Source organism: Ranitomeya imitator, chromosome 1 (assembly GCF_032444005.1).
Source record: "Ranitomeya imitator isolate aRanImi1 chromosome 1, aRanImi1.pri, whole genome shotgun sequence".
NCBI classification, from domain to species: Eukaryota; Metazoa; Chordata; class Amphibia; order Anura; family Dendrobatidae; genus Ranitomeya; species Ranitomeya imitator.
The window spans coordinates 356,142,746-356,160,479 of record NC_091282.1 but is presented as its reverse complement, the minus strand read 5'-3'; the positions used below and the strand labels follow the sequence as shown (position 1 = coordinate 356,160,479).

The following is a 17,734-nucleotide window of genomic DNA, read 5'->3' as shown; positions in this document are numbered from 1 at the left end:
TTTCTTTTGTCCGTTACTTTGATCTGCTCTTTGTCTTCCTATTCTGTCATGGCATTTGTGGATTCAGGCGCTGCCCTGAATTTGATGGACTTGGAGTTTGCTAGGCGCTGTGGGTTTGTCTTGGAGCCCTTGCAGTGTCTTATTCCATTGAGAGGAATTGATGCTATGCCTTTGGCCAAGAATAAGCCTCAGTATTGGACCCAGCTGACCATGTGCATGGCTCCTGCGCACCAGGAGGATATTCGCTTTCTGGTGTTGCAAAATCTGCATGATGTGGTCGTGTTGGGGTTGCCATGGCTACAAGTCCATAACCCAGTATTAGATTGGAAATCAATGTCTGTGTCCAGCTGGGGTTGTCAGGGGGTACATGGTGATGTTCCATTTCTGTCTATCTCATCATCCACCCCTTCTGAGGTCCCAGAGTTCTTGTCTGATTACCGGGATGTATTCGATGAGCCCAAGTCCAATGCCCTACCTCCGCATAGGGATTGTGATTGTGCTATCGAGTTGATTCCTGGTAGTACGTTTCCTAAGGGTCGACTGTTTAATTTATCTGTACCTGAGCACGCCGCTATGCGGAGTTACGTAAAAGAATCCTTGGAGAAGGGTCATATTCGGCCGTCGTCGTCGCCATTGGGAGCAGGGTTCTTTTTTGTGGCCAAGAAGGATGGTTCGCTGAGACCTTGTATTGATTACCACCTTCTAAATAAATTAACGGTCAAATTTCAGTACCCCTTGCCGCTGCTATCTGATTTGTTTGCTCGGATTAAGGGGGCTAGTTGGTTCACCAAGATAGATCTTCGTGGTGCATATAGTCTTGTGCGTATTAAACGGGGCGATGAATGGAAAACTGCATTTAATACGCCCGAGGGCCATTTTGAGTACCTAGTTATGCCATTCGGACTTGCCAATGCTCCATCAGTATTTCAGTCCTTTATGCATGACATATTCCGAGAGTACCTGGATAAATTCCTGATTGTATACTTGGATGATATTTTGGTCTTCTCGGATGATTGGGAGTCTCATGTGAAGCAGGTCAGAATGGTGTTCCAGGTCCTGCGTGCTAATTCTTTGTTTGTGAAGGGATCAAAGTGTCTCTTTGGCGTTCAGAAGGTTTCATTTTTGGGGTTCATTTTTTCCCCTTCTACCATCGAGATGGACCCTGTTAAGGTCCAGGCCATTTATGATTGGACTCAGCCGACATCTCTGAAGAGTCTGCAAAAGTTCCTTGGCTTTGCTAATTTTAATCGTCGCTTCATCTGTAATTTTTCTATTATTGCTAAACCATTGACCGATTTGACTAAGAAGGGTGCTGATGTGGTCAATTGGTCTTCTGCTGCTGTGGAAGCTTTTCAAGAGTTAAAGCGTCGTTTTTCTTCTGCCCCTGTGTTGTGTCAACCAGATGCTTCGCTTCCGTTCCAGGTTGAGGTTGATGCTTCTGAAATTGGAGCGGGGGCTGTTTTGTCGCAAAGAGGTGCTGATTGCTCGGTGATGAAGCCATGCGCCTTCTTTTCCAGGAAGTTTTCGCCTGCTGAGTGAAATTATGATGTTGGCAATCGAGAGTTGCTGGCCATGAAGTGGGCATTCGAGGAGTGGCGTCATTGGCTTGAAGGAGCTAAGCATCGCGTGGTGGTCTTGACTGATCACAAGAACTTGACTTATCTCGAGTCTGCCAAACGGTTGAATCCTAGACAGGCTCGTTGGTTGCTGTTTTTCTCCCGTTTTGACTTTGTGGTTTCGTACCTTCCGGGCTCTAAAAATGTGAAGGCGGATGCCCTGTCTAGGAGTTTTGTGCCCGACTCTCCGGGTTTGCCTGAGCCGGCGGGTATTCTCAAAGAGGGAGTAATTGTGTCTGCCATCTCCCCTGATTTGCGGCCGGTGCTGCAAAAATTTCAGGCTAATAAACCTGATCATTGCCCAGCAGAGAAACTGTTTGTCCCTGATAGGTGGACGAATAAAGTTATCCCTGAGGTTCATTGTTCGGTGTTGGCTGGTCATCCTGGAATCTTTGGTACCAGAGATTTGGTGGCTAGATCCTTTTGGTGGCTGTCTCTGTCGCAGGATGTGCATTCTTTTGTGCAGTCCTGTGGGATTTGTGCTCGGGCTAAGCCCTGCTTTTCTCGTGCCAGTGGGTTGCTTTTGCCCTTGCCGATCCCGAAGAGGCCTTGGACACATATCTCTATGGATTTTATTTCGGATCTCCCCGTCTCTCAAAAAATGTCGGTCATTTGGGTAGTTTATGATCGCTTCTCTAAGATGATCCATTTGGTACCCTTGTCTAAATTACCTTCCTCCTCTGATTTGGTGCCATTGTTCTTCCAGCATGTGGTTCGTTTACATGGCATTGCAGAGAACATCGTTTCTGACAGAAGTTCCCAGTTTGTTTCGAGGTTTTGGCGAGCCTTTTGTGCTAGGATGGGCATTGATTTGTCTTTTTCCTCGGCTTTCCATCCTCAGACTAATGGCCAGACTGAACGAACCAATCAGACCTTGGAAACATATCTGAGATGTTTTGTTTCTGCTGATCAGGATGATTGGGTGTCCTTTTTGCCGTTGGCTGAGTTCGCTCTTAATAATCGGGCCAGCTCGGCTACCTTGGTTTCACCGTTTTTCTGCAATTCTGGGTTCCATCCTCGTTTCTCTTCAGGGCAGGTTGAGTCTTCGGACTGTCCTGGTGTGGATACTGTGGTGGACAGGTTGCAGCGGATTTGGACTCATGTAGTGGACAATTTGACCTTGTCCCAGGAGAAGGCTCAACGTTTCGCTAATCACAGACGCTGTGTGGGTCCCCGACTTCGTGTTGGGGATTTGGTTTGGTTGTCATCTCGTTATTTTCCTATGAAGGTTTCCTCTCCTAAGTTTAAGCCTCGTTTCATTGGTCCGTATAGGATTTCTGAGGTTCTTAATCCTGTGTCTTTTCGTTTGACCCTTCCAGATTATTTTTCCATCCATAACGTATTCCATAGGTCATTGTTGCGGAGATACGTGGCGCCTGTGGTTCCATCTGTTGATCCTCCTGCCCCAGTTTTGGTGGAGGGGGAGTTGGAGTATACAGTGGAGAAGATTTTGGATTCTCGTGTTTCGAGACGGAAACTCCAGTATCTGGTTAAGTGGAAGGGTTATGGTCAGGAAAATAATTCCTGGGTCTTTGCCTCTGATGTCCATGCTGCCGATCTTGTTCGTGCCTTTCATATGGCTCATCCTGGTCGGCCTGGGGGCTCTGGTGAGAGTTCGGTGACCCCTCCTCAAGGGGGGGTACTGTTGTGAATTCTGTGATCAAGCTCCCTCCTGTGGTCACGAGTGGTACTGCGACTTCTGAGTTTCCTTCCTCAGGTGATGAGGTTAAGTCGTTAGGTGCTGCTCTATTTAACTCCACCTAGTGCTTTGATCCTGGCCTCCAGTCAATGTTCTAGTATTGGTCTTGCTTCCTCCTGGATCGTTCCTGTGGCCTGTCTGCTCAGCATAAGCTAAGTTCTGCTTGTGTCCTTTTGTTGCTATATTTTCTGTCCAGCTTGCTTTTTTGATTCTGCTTGCTTGCTGGAAACTCTGAGACGCAGAGGGAGCACCTCCGTACCGTTAGTCGGTGCGGAGGGTCTTTTTGCCCCTCTGCGTGGTTGTTTGTAGGTTTTTGTGTTGACCGCAAAGCTATCTTTCCTATCCTCGGTCTATTCAGTAAGTCGGGCCTCACTTTGCTAAATATATTTCATCTCTGTGTTTGTATTTTCATCTTACTCACAGTCATTATATGTGGGTGGCTGCCTTTTCCTTTGGTTAATTTCTCTGAGGCAAGGTAGGCTTATTTTTCTATCTTCAGGACTAGCTAGTTTCTCAGGCTGTGCCGAGTTGCATAGGGAGCGTTAGGCGCAATCCACGGCTACCTCTAGTGTGGTTTGATAGGTTTAGGGATTGCGGTCAGCAGAGTTTCCACGTCTCAGAGCTCGTCCTATGTTTTGTGGTTTTTGTCAGGTCACTTGTGTGCTCTGAACTTCAAGGTCCATGGTGGTTCTGAATTACCTATTCATAACACTCCTCCTATATATAGTATATACCTGTATGTCATCTCTTCTGTATATACTATATACCTGTATGTCATCTCCTCCTATATATAGTATATACCTGCTGTATGTCATCTCCTCCTCTATATACCTATGTGTCATCTCCTCTTTTATATAGTATATACCTGTATGTCATCTCCTCCTGTATATAGTATATACCTGTGTCATCTCCCCTGTATATAGTATATATGTGTGTGTCATCGCCTCCTGTATATAGTATATACCTGTGTGTCATCTCCTCCTGTATATAGTATGTACCTGTGTGTCATCTCTCCTGTATATAGTATATATCTGTGTGTCATCTCCCCTGTATATAGTATATATCTGTATGTCATCTCCTCCTGCATTAGACCGTGTTCACATGTTATTTGGTCAGTATTTTTACCTCAGTATTTGTAAGCTAAATTGGCAGCCTGATAAATCTCCAGCCAACAGGAAGCCCTCCCCCCTAGCAGTATATATTAGCTCACACATACACATAATAGACAGGTCATGTGACTCACAGCTGCCGTATTTCCTATATGGTACATTTGTTGCTCTTGTAGTTTGTCTGCTTATTAATCAGATTTTTATTTTTTAAGGATAATACCAGACTTGTGTTTCATGTGTCAAGTTGTGTGTGTTGAGTTGTATGTGGCTACATGCATGTAGCGACTTTTGTGAGATGAGTTTTGTGTGGCGACATGTGTGTAGCAACTTTTTGTGTGTCGAGTTGCATGTGACAGGTTAGTGTAGCAAGTTGTGTGCAGCAAGTTTTGTGCATGGCGAGTTTTGCACGTGGCGAGTTTTATGTGTGGTGCATTTTTAGTATGTGCAAGTTTTGTGTGAGGCAACTTTTGCATGTGTTGCAACTTTTGTGCATGTGGCAATTTTTCCGCATGTGCAAGTTTTGCATGTGGCGAGTAGGGTTGAGCGAAATGGGTCGGCCATTTTCAGAAGTCACCGACTTTGGGCAAGGTCGGGTTTCATGAAACCCGACCCCTGTGTGGAGTCGGCCATGAGGTCGGCGATCTTCTGAATCTGGTATAGGAATTCCGATACCGAGTTCCGATATGTTTGCAATATCGTAAATCGGTATCGGAATCCATATTTAAGTGTAAAAGAAAGAATTAAAATAAAAAATATTGCTATACTCACCCTCTGATGCGCCCTGGTACAAACCGGCAGTCTTCCTTCCTTAGAATCAGCGGTTGAAAGACCTTCGGTGACGTCACGGCTTGTGATTGGTCGCGCGACGGCCCATGTGACCGCTCACGTGACCAATCACAAGCCGCGACGTCACCGAAGGTCCTTCAAGCGCTGATTCTTAGGAAGGAAGGCTGCTGGAAAGAAGCAGGGTGCGTCCGAGGGTGAGTATATTCTTATTAGGTATATACTCACCCTCGGACGCGCCCTGCTTCTTTCCGGCAGCCTTCCTTCCTAAGAATCAGCGCTTGAAGGACCTTCGGTGACGTCGCGGCTTGTGATTGGTCGTGTGAGTGGTCACATGGGCCGTCGCGCTACCAATCACAAGCCGCGACGTCACCGAAGGTCCTTCAAGCGCTGATTCCAAGGAAGGAAGACTGCCGGTTAGTACCAGGGCGCGTCAGAGGGTGAGTATAGCAATATTTTTTATTTTAATTCTTTCTTTTACACTTAAATATGGATCCCAGGGCCTGAAGGAGAGTTTCCTCTTCTTCAGACCCTGAGAACCATAGTAACCCATTGCAATGCATTGGGTTTCGGGTTTCGGCCGACCCCGACCCCGACTTTTTTATAGGATCGGCCGATTTCACTCGACCCGACTTTTCAGAAAGTCGGGTTTCGTGAAACCCGACCCGATCCTATAAAAGTAAAGGTCGCTCAACCCTAGTGGCGAGTTTTCCACGTGTGGTGAGTTTTGCATGAGCCTAGTTTTGCATGTGGCGAGTTTTGCGCGTGGCGAGTTTTGAGCTGCAACTTTTGTGTTTCGACTTTTATGTGGCAAGGTTGGTGTATGTGTGGTGAAATGTGTGCTGAGGGTGGTATATGTGTTCAAGCACGTGGTAGTGTGTGGCGCATTTTGTGTGTGTGTTCATATCCCCGTGTGTGGTGAGTATCCCATGTCGGGGTCCCACCTTAGCAACTATACGGTATATACTCTTTGGCGCCATCACTCTCACTCTTTAAGTCCCCCTTGTTCACATCTGGCAGCTGTCAATTTGCCTCTAACACTTTTCCTTTCACTTTTTCCCCATTATGTAGATAGGGGCAAAATTATTTGGTGAATTGGAACGCGCGGGGTTAAAATTTCACCTCACAACATAGACTATGACGCTCTCGGGGTCCAGACGTGCGACTGTGCAAAATTTTGTGGCTGTAGCTGCGACGGTGCAGATGACAATCCCGGCCATACACACATACCCACATACAAACATACACACACACATTCAGCTTTATATATTAGATGAGGTGAAAGAGGGGTGATGAACTTTTATTTATTTTTTTTTCATATTTTTAAAAACATTTGCTTTTACTTTTGCCATGCTTCATTAGCCTCCACGGGAAGCTAGAAGCTGGCACAATTTGATTGGCTCTGCTACATAGAGGCGATGCTCAGATCACCTCTATGTAGTAGAATTACAGCATTGCTAAGAGCGCCGACTGCAGGGTGGCACTCACAGCAATCAGGCATCAGCAAACATAGAGGACTCAAGGAGACCTCTGGTTGTCATGACGATGCGCTGATGACCCCGGAACACATGACGAGGGTCACCGGTGCATACATTTCTGGCCGGATGGGAAGGAGGGATTGTTAAACGCCGCTGTCAGAGACTGACAGCAGCATTTAACTAGTTAATAGGTGCAGGTGGATTGCGATTTCACCTGTGCCTATTGCTGACACGTCCGGGCTTTGATGCGGGCTCACCGCCGGAGCCCACATCAAAACGGTGGTTCTGCCATCAGACGTACTATTCCGTTCGATAGCAAAAAGGAGTTAAACAAGATGAACATGGATCTCCAAGGACTTTTGCATCCCAATCGCAGACTGTACAGACTAGGTGAGGTTAATTTTTTTAGTGTGATGCATTAATCTCACATAACTGCACTCTGTGATATCTTTAGTGTGGCTTCTGTGACTGCTGTTGCTGCTGCTGCAGATATTAACATAAATTTGTGGAAATGTGAACAGTCATGGTTGCTCTCCATCTGCTGGCTTAGCTGTATTGGAAGACGTGTCAGTCCCTATTATACTATGTCTACCCTCATGAAATTTATGCCACTTCAGTGCTGTCAGGCCCACATTTTTTAAAATTTTCAGACTCCTCCCTCCTGGGTGTCCATCTGCTAGATTGGGTGTTTTGGAAGACCTGTCGGTCCCTATTATACTATTTCTACTGTGGTGAAATTGATGCCACTTTGTTGGTGTCTGCCACTAATTTTTGTAAATGTGTAGACTCCTGGTTGGGTCTCCTTCATGCGTGTTGCCTGTAGCAGTAGGATTCCGAGACATTCAGGCCCCCATTTCATTGGTGTCAGCTACCTGTGTTACTAACCTTTAGATTTTTCTGACAATAGTAGTCTGCAAAATTTATATGATATTTGTGCCACCTGAGAGTGGCTGAGCATGAAAGCGAGTTGAGCTGTTGCATGTGATATCAGGGCTTCCATCACAGGCAGCCTACACTGATCCCTCACCCAAATCGTCTAAGGGTACCATCACACAGTGGCATTTTGATCGCTACGACGGCATGATTTGTGACGTTCCAGCGATATACTTACGATCTCACTGTGTCTGACACGCTCCTGCGATCAGGGACCCCGCTGAGAATCGTACGTCGTAGCAGATCGTTTGAAACTTTCTTTCATCGTCTAGTGTCCCGCTGTGGTGGCATGATCGCATGGTGTAACAAAGGTGTGCACGATATTGTATACGATGTGTGCATAGTAACCAACAGCTTCTACATCGCAAATACGTCGTGAAGTTATCGCTCCAGCGTCGTGCATTGCGAAGTGTGACCGCAGTCTACGACGCTGGAGCGATATTGGAGCGATGCTGGAGCGTCACGGATCGTGCCGTCGTAGCGACCAAAGTGCCACTGTGAGACGGTATCTTAACTGTGATAATCAATTGAAAGCTGTAAATTCTGACCCAGACCCCGGTACCTCATGCCTGGCTGATTGCTGCAGTGCCATGCTATAATCTGTACTATGGGTGAATTGAGTCCTTTTTCCTGGTGTCTCTCCATACTTTGATGTGTTTTTGTAGCTTTTGGAGTAGAACACTGGAGAAATGTTAGCAATCACATTTATCTCTGCTTTACTCTTTACACTTTGTACTCACACAAAACCAGTGAAGAGAATAGACTGTGTATCATAGCATGACTTACACAGGAGAAAACTTACCTTAAGCTATTGAAGGGGTGGTTTATCTCCCCCCCCCTCCTCATGCTAACGATCTAATAACACCCAGTTGGACTTATCAAAAATGATAACTTAAAGGGAACCTGTCACCCCGAAAATCGCGGGTGAGGTAAGCATTCTGTAATGCTGTAGATTAGCCCCCGATGTTACCTGAAAGAGGAGAAAAAAACGTTAGATTATACTTACCCAGGGGCGGTCCCGCTGCTGGTCAGGTCGGATGGGCGTCTCTGGTCCGCTGCGGAGCCTCCCATCTTCTTTCCATGACGTCCTCTTCTGATCTTCAGCCACGGCTCCGGCGCAGGCGTACTTTGTCTGCCCTGTTGAGGGCACAACAAAGTACAGCAGTGCGCAGGCGCCGGAAAGGTCAGAGAGGCCCGGCGCCTGCGCACTGCAGTACTTTGCTCTGCCCTCAACAGGGCAGACAAAGTACGCCTGCGCCGGAGCCGTGGCTGAAGATCAGAAGAGGACATCATGGAAAGAAGATGGGAGGCGCCGCAGCGGACCAGAGACGCCCATCCGACCTGACCAGCAGCGGGACCGCCCCTGGGTAAGTATAATCTAACGTCTTTTTCTCCTCTTTCAGGTAACATCGGGGGCTTATCTACAGCATTACATAATGCTGTAGATAAGCCCCTGATGCCGGTGGGCTTACCTCACCCGCGATTTTCGGGGTGACAGGTTCCCTTTAAGCTTTACAAGCCAATATCTTCACAATGGACAGGTTAAATTAAAAAAATAAAAACAAAGTTTTACCCAGTTCTGCAGCCACTATTTCAGGGAGAAGTCATTTTAGCATGCTCAAATTAGTGAAACTTATTTTTTTAACAACATCCTATACATTTTATAGATTAAGAAAGAATAAGGAAAAGGCTACATGGTGACATGAAAATTTTGACATTGCGTCAAATTGATTATTTTTGCTTGCAAGTCATAAGTCACATACAGTTTTGCCCTAAAGGCTTCAATATAAGTCAAGTACAACTTGATACTCTCATGCTACCTGTCAATAATTTGGCTGTTTTTCTGAAGCCAAAGTACAGTTCAAAAATAATAATTAATAGCAAGATGAAGACAGCAAGCCACAAAAATATTTTTTGTTGTGTACCTTGCTTTTGAGACTTATCACTGTGCAACTAATGTCACTGTGTAACCCTATCCCCCCAAAAATGAAGCCAATAATGTTTGAGCCAATAATATTTCCTAATACCAAGCATTTGATGTCTTAAAAAGTAACTAAGCCTTGTAACATATAATATATATTTGGATGTCCCTTTAATGCAGATCAGTGGGAGATTAGGTCCTTAGACCCCACTAATTGCTAAGCCACAGGTGACAGGAGTGAATAGCTTGTGCTTCAGCTTGCAAACAGCCTATAGGTGCACCTGTCACATGATCGCAGGGCACCTATGGATTGGCTGGACCACATGGGGGTCTGCATTAGACCACTGTGGTTGTCATTATCAATCTGCTATGAGCACTGCCCCATGGCGAGCGATCATAGCAGATGAGCATTTCTGCTAAAGTTCTGCTATGTGTAGCACAAGCAGTATGAAGCTCGTAACTTCAAGTCTCCTATGAAGTCTATTAAAGCAAGTAAAAAGTGTGAAAAAAAGGTTTTAAAAACATTGGGTATCGACAAGTTCAGAATAGCCCTATCAAAATATAAAAATAATTAATCAAATTGATAAACGGCATAAAGTGAAAAAAAATTAAAAAGCAAGAATTACCGTATTTTTTTTGCCACCCCAACAGTGCAATAAAATACAATAACGGGGAATCAAAAGATCGTATCAACCCCAAAATGTATTGATAAAAAAGTCAGCTCGTTGTGCAAAAAATAAGCCCTCACCCAGCCCCAGATCCCAATAACTGGAGACTCTACAGCAGGGGTCCCCAACTCCAGTCCTCAAGGCCCACCAACAGGTCATGTTTTCAGGATTTCCTTTGCATTGCACAGGTGATGCAATTATTACCTGGGCAAGACTAAGGAAATCCTGAAAACATGACATGTTGGTGGGCCTTGAGGACTGGAGTTGGGGACCCCTGCTCTACAGGTCTCAGAAAAAGGCACCATTTTTTTTTTAGCAAGCTTTGTTTTTTTTCACCACTTAAATAAAAGGAACCTAGATGTGTTTGGTGTCTGTGAACTAGTAATGACCTGGAGAATCATAATGGAAGGTCAATTTTAGCATTTAGTTTTTTTTTTTTGTGGTAAAAAAAAAATAGTGTGGAATTGCACTTGTTTGCAATTTCACCACATTTAATTTTTTTCTCCTGTTTCCTAGTACACGATATGGTAAAATCAATGATGTTGGTACAACTTGTCCTGCTAAAAACAAGCCCTCACACGAGCATATTGACGGAAAAATAAAAAGGTTGTGGCTCTGGGAAGTCGGGGAGCGAAAAACGAAAACACAAAAATGGAAAATGACAGGGTGGATAAGGGGTTAATAGAATGCATAGTCTATGGACCTGGACCTCCAACAATCATCTTGCAATTAAATGGACATTAAAATATGTATAAAAAATGTTAAGATTTAGTTACCGTATATACTTGAGTATAAGCCGAGATTTTCAGCCCATTTTTTTGGGCTGAAAGTCCCCCTCTCGGCTTATACTCGAGTCATATACCCGGGTGTCGGCAGGGGAGGGGGAGCGGGGGCTGTGTAGTTATACTTACCTGCTGCGGCGCGGTCCCTGCAGTCCCTGGCTTCTCCGGCGCTGCAGATTCTTCCTGTACTGAGCGGTCACATGGCACCGCTCATTACAGAAATGAATAGGCAGCTCCACCCCCATAGGGGAGGAGCCGCATATTCATTGCTGTAAATGATCGGTGCCATGTGACCGCTCAATTACAGGAAGAAGCTGCAGCGCCGGAGAAGCCAGGGACTGCAGGGACCGCGCCGCAGCAGGTAAGGGGAGCGCAGCGCTATAATTACCTGCTCCTCGCTCCGGCTCCGTCTGCAGCGTCCTCTAGCAGTGACGCTCAGGTTAGAGGGCGCTGTGACGTAGTCAGTGCGCGCCCTCTGCTGAGCGTCAGTGCTGGAGACGGAGCCGCAGAGGAGCAGGTAATTATTGTAAGCGCCGGCGTCCTGAGAAGAGAGGTGAGTATGTGATTTTTTTTTTTTTTTATGGCAGCACCAGCAGCATTCTAAGGAGCACCTATGGCGCCATAAAGGTGCAGAGCATATAAGGGGCACAGCATTATAAGGAGCACCTATGGGGCCATAAAGGTGCAGAGCATAAATGGCACAGCATTATAAGGAGCACCTATGGGGCCATAAAGGTGCAGAGCATAAATGGGGCACAGCATTATAAGGAGCACCTATGGGGCCATAAAGGTGCAGAGCATAAATGGGGCACAGCATTATAAGGAGCACCTATGGGGCCATAAAGGTGCAGAGCATAAATGGGGCACAGCATTATAAGGAGCACCTATGGGGCCATAAAGGTGCAGAGCATATAAGGGGCACAGCATTATAAGGAGCATCTATGGGGCCATAAAGGTGCAGAGCATATATGGGGCACAGCATTATAAGGAGCACCTATGGGGCCATAAAGGTGCAGAGCATATATGGGGCACAGCATTATAAGGAGCACCTATGGGGCCATAAAGGTGCAGAGCATAAATGGGGCACAGCATTCTAAGGAGCACCTATGGGGCCATAAAGGTGCAGAGCATATATGGGGCACAGCATTATAAGGAGCACCTATGGGGCCATAAAGGTGCAGAGCATATAAGGGGCACAGCATTATAAGGAGCACCTATGGGGCCATAAAGGTGCAGAGCATATATGGGGCACAGCATTCTAAGGAGCACCTATGGGGCCATAAAGGTGCAGAGCATATATGGGGCACAGCATTATAAGGAGCACCTATGGGGCCATAATCAAAGGTGCAGAGCATATATGGGGCACAGCATTATAAGGAGCACCTATGGGGCCATAAAGGTGCAGAGCATATATGGGGCACAGCATTATAAGGGGCATCTATGGGGCCATAAAGGTGCAGAGCATATATGGGGCACAGCATTATAAGGAGCACCTATGGGGCCATAAAGGTGCAGAGCATATATGGGGCACAGCATTATAAGGAGCACCTATGGGGCCATAAAGGTGCAGAGCATATATGGGGCACAGCATTATAAGGAGCACCTATGGGGCCATAATCAAAGGTGCAGAGCATATATGGCACAGCATTATAAGGAGCATCTATGGGGCCATAATCAACGGTGCAGAGCATTCTATATAGCACAGTTGTATATGGAGCATCTATGGGGCAATAATGAACGGTATGGAGCATCTATTTTTATTTTTGAAATTCACCGGTAAATGCTGCATTTTCTACCCTAGGCTTATACTCGAGTCAATAAGTTTTCCCAGTTTTTTGTGGCAAAATTAGGGGGGTCGGCTTATACTCGGGTCGGCTTATACTCGAGTATATACGGTACTCTTTTTTTGTCATTTGCATTTGAAAAAAAAATGTCAGTAGACTTATGGCTTCCTTGAACGATATGGTTACAAGGAGAAACACTTGTTGAAATGTAATATAGTTCTGTCCTTTGCTTTCCTTAGTGCTAATTGAGCCTCATTGTTCCTCAAAGTATATATGAAAGGATTAAGCAAAGGAGTGAGGATAGTATAAAGCACAGACAGTAACTTATTGATGCTAGAAGCCCCACTAGTGGTTGGCCGAACATAGACAAAAATCATTGTGCTGTAGTAAATAGTTACAACTGTGAGATGGGACGCAAAGGTTGAGCTTGCCTTTCTTCTTCCATTCCCTGAAGTAATAGCCAATACAGTGGTAAGGATTCTGAAGTAAGATAACAATGTAACCAAACATGAACCGACCAAAATTACAGAAGCTAAGAGGAAAATCAAAGTCTCTGTTTGATGGACATTGGTACATGATAGCTTAAGAAGTGGAGTGATGTCGCAGAAAAAATGTTGGATATGGTTAGGGCCACAAAACTGTAATGTGGAAATAAAAAGGATAGAAGACATAGTGGATATGAATCCTGAAGACCAGCAAGAACTAACCAAAACAGTACAAAGCTTAGTAGTCATGATATTGTGATAACGTAAAGGCTTACATACGGCTACAAACCTATCATAGGCCATTATGGCAAGCAGAAAGCATTCAGTAGATCCTAGAGATCCGAAAAAATATAACTGAGTTAGACAAGCCACAAATGATATTGTGCTGTTTCCTGTCACTGAACCGTAAAGCATTTTGGGTAAAGTGACAGAAATGTAGCACATTTCCAGAGCAGCTAGATGACTGAGGAAAAAGTACATTGGCGTGTGAAGCGTTCTTTCAAACCTGCAGATGATGATAATTATGAGGTTTCCAGATAATGTTAATCCATAAATGATAGCGAAAGATATCATAAAAATAACTTGTCCAACAGACATATCCCAAAGATGCAAAAGGAAAAAGACTGTAACCTGAGTGTTATTTATACTTTTCATCTCCATGATACTAAAAGGCAAAATAGAAACAATTGTAATGGAAACATATTTTGGTTAAATATTGCACAAAAAAACATATTGTAAGGTCTTTATTAACATAAACCGTCCCTGTTGTGAAATGCTCCCACTTCATAATAAGCTCAGTGAATAGTACTGTTGTGGTGATACTGCAGTCACTTTGGTGTAACTTTTTGTTAGGCACCTGTAGGAGGCTTTATGGCCACACTCCGAGCACCCTACAGCTTATAGGGATTAAAGGTACCTTCACACTGAACAACTTTCCAACGATCACGACCAGCGATGCGACCTGGCCGTGATCGTTGGTAAGTCGTTGTGTGGTCGCTGGGGAGCTGTCACACAGACAGCTCTCTCCAGCGACCAACGATCCGGGGAACGACTTCGGCATCGTTGAAACTGTCTTCAACGATGCCGAAGTCCCCCTGCAGCACCCGGGTAACCAAGGTAAACATCGGGTTACTAAGTGCATGGCCGCGCTTAGTAACCCGATATTTACCCTGGTTACCATTGTAAAAGTAAAAAAAAAAAACAGTACATACTCACATTCTGATGTCTGTCACGTCCCCCGCCGGCGTCCACAGGGTTAAAACTGCCTTCGGCAGGAGCGCTGCTAATGCACGCGCTGCTGCCGAGAGTTTCCCTGCACTGACTGTGTCAGCGCCGGCAGTAACAGCGGTGACGTCACCGCTGTGCTCTGCTTTACGGCCAGTGCTGACACAGTGCAGGGAAACTCTCGGCCGGAGCACGTGCAGCAGCGCTCCTTCCGAAAGCAGCTTTAACCCTGTGGACACCGGGGGACGTGACAGACATCAGAATGTGAGTATGTACTGTTTTTTTTTTAACTTTTACAATGGTAACCAGGGTAAATATCGGGTTACTAAGCGCGGCCCTGCGCTTAGTAACCCGATATTTACCCTGGTTACAAGTGAACACATCGCTGGATCGGCGTCACACACGCCGATCCAGCGATGACAGCGGGTGATCAGCGACCAAAAAATGGTCCTGATCATTCCCCAACGACCAACAATCTCCCAGCAGGGTCCTGATCGTTGGTCGCTGTCACACATAACGAGATTGTTAGCGGGATCGTTGCTACATCACCAAAAGCGTGACGTTGCAACAATATCCTTAACGATATCGTTATGTGTGACGGTACCTTAAGACTGACCATTCAATACTCCTGGATGCCAAATGTTGAGTAGCAACATTGCTTCTAGAGTAGACAATGACTCCAAAAATGACATGTCATGGAAGAATTTTATCTTTTGGGTACAATTTTATTTTGTGGTTCTGTTCATAAATCAATTAAACAAATTCATATGAAACTGGAAGCAAGAGGAGATGCAGTAGTATCCTGTTCACTCTTTCGGTACCCTCTAATGCACATCCATAATGCATGTGATAGAACAGTAATTATCAATTCAAGTTTCTAAGTATGCTCAGTATGCTCATCAGGTCATTTGTGTTGTGTTTTGTGGTTTTGTTATTGTCTCTCTTGGATATCCTCATGTTATAACTGTTAGGTAATTTGTTGCGGTCTTTATTAGCTTCAAGGACTTCCTTCTAAGAGACCTGACCAATACAAATCCTTGAGTTCCTAATCTTATTTGCATTCCAGGGATCTATGAAAGCTGATTGACTATCTCAATGAGAGCTGAAGTAAGTACTGAATACTGCAGATCAAGAATAAGTGTCAAATTATTTATTTTTAATTAACACTGCCTGTACCTAAGTTTTAATATTTTGATGAATTGAATTTGAGTACAAAATTTAACAGCTATAAATGTCCCGTATACATTGTGTAGAAAACTAAACAAATGTATGTTACTATTATGTCCTTTATGTGCATTATGACTTTAATGTGCCAAATTATTTAAAAAAATCTAATATGCATTAAGTATCAATGTACAAGGGCGTTTCAGTTACCCATACAAACTGTTAGGGGTCGAGTTCCCGCTTCTGCACAGGGGGAATCTCAAGCCACCTCCGCTGCGGTCTCCCATTCTGGTCCAGCCGCAGTGGAGTCTGCTCAGCAAGGACGTTGGTCCCAGCGTCTTGCTCAGTCTCACTCTGTTCTGAGAGTTACTGCTGCTTCTCCAGTCTCTGCCATTAAAGTCAGTGCTGGTCAGCAGCGAGCGGACTTCTCTGGGACTAAGTCCTTGTCTGCACGTACTGAGCATGCCCAGGGTAAGATCTCCCGTTGGAGATCGAGGGTCATGTGCTCAGGCTCTGCAGCACATTCCATTGGTCCTCTTGGCAGGTCTTGGAAGGGCAAAGGTGCTGTGGCCACTTCCTGTGCTGCTGCTATATAAACTGCGCATGACCGCACGGCCATGCGCTAGTATTGTCTTTCAATCGCTAATGTGTGTATGTTGTGAGTGCAAGTCGTCCTTGGATACCCCTACCCTATTGAATGACTGTTTGCGGAAGGTGTATGGCTGCTACCTAGCGCCCGACTTATCCTACAGCACTAGTCACACATTATAGCGTCCAGTTGCTGTGACCGCCAGTATGGCGCCGTGCACTTCCTCTGTGCTTTCCTTACCCAAGCCTGGGTGGTTAGTGGCGTTCGTCAGTGCGGCACTGCATGCACTCTTGTGCCTTAATATTGCTCTTCAGTTTCCTTACACACCCAGTTGTGGTGTTGTGCCAGCAAGGGTCTAATCGGACTTCAATCCTAGTTGGGGTTGAGTTCGCTGACTACTTGCTCGCGCTTTAGGTGCGGTACCGCGGTCCTGTGCCTTAACAGGATTGCTTCTTTCACGCTGGGTGAGGTTAACCCACGCGTGTATACTTTAGTGTACCGCCATATAGTCTGCTAATTGCTAGCAGCAGGTTTTCACCTGCACGGTGGACCCCAGACGGCGAACGCATCTATACCATCTGTCTTGGTGCGTTCCGCCAGTCCTAACACACAACTTCTGCTTATTAGTATTCCTGTCAAGCAAGATATCTATTGTAGTGCTGTGGTGTCCACGCTGTGCAGTGAGAAGGCAGTGAGCCAGCAACAGTTCAAAATAAAGTCTTGTTTAATGTACAGTGTACTCACAAACAGAAAGTAAAACGGATCCTCCGGATCGCAGCCGGGAAAACAAAGACAGTCCGTGACAGGATGCCGAGGGCTATGGCACCACCGTGTGTACTGAAGGTGCCAGTCTTCCTGGCTCTGCTTGGTCCTGTGTTGCCTCACACAAGTAGTGCTGCTCTGCAAAGCTGTCTGCTCTGCCTGCTTGCAAAACAAAACTGACTCACCCAAAACCCTTCCTGTAGGGTTTTTCTATCTAACTGGAATCTGTGGCCATAGTCCCGGCCTGTAGTAAATGGACCGGCACCATTTCCTTCCTGCAGTCCGTTTAAAAAATAAAACCCCATACTGGCGTTTCTTGAACAATACCTAAGCCAAATAGTTTGACCAGGTCCATTCTTACTGTTATTTTGCCCTGTGACTCACAGGTATACTGCTGTGACCACAAGGCACTCCAATGGGTCTAGTAGGACTCTGTCCATATTCTGGGGGATACATATCCACTCTTGCACATGATCCCCCTCCCTGACTAACTCTATCTATCCCATATCTATTTACCTATCTGTCTGCCTATCTATCTTTCTTTCAATCTATCTATCAGATTTGATGATCTGTTATTTTCATTTATGGATTCATCATGGAAAACAGCCACCTCAACAGAAGTAAATGGCTATGATAAATGTATGGATAGCTAAAGATGAAAAACATCCATACCCCAGTGAAATTGGAGGGTTTTTTATTTGGAAAAAATGAAATGAAAAGAAGCAAAATACAAAGAC

The 17,734-nt window shown here is 45.4% G+C and overlaps 1 protein-coding gene across 1 annotated transcript; it reads right to left on the bottom strand.

Annotated features, from left to right (window-relative positions):
- Positions 1–12,955: 12,955 nt before the first annotated feature.
- LOC138665701 (olfactory receptor 6B9-like) lies at positions 12,956–13,855 on the bottom strand. The gene has a single exon (XM_069753474.1). It carries the CDS (start codon positions 13,853–13,855, stop codon positions 12,956–12,958), a length of 900 nt encoding a protein of 299 aa, XP_069609575.1.
- Positions 13,856–17,734: the final 3,879 nt, after the last annotated feature.

Bases quoted from the DNA above. Each gene is read 5' to 3' on its own strand.
- LOC138665701 (XM_069753474.1), bottom strand. From the start codon at position 13,855: ATGTCTGTTGGACAAGTTATTTTTATGATATCTTTCGCTATCATTTAT.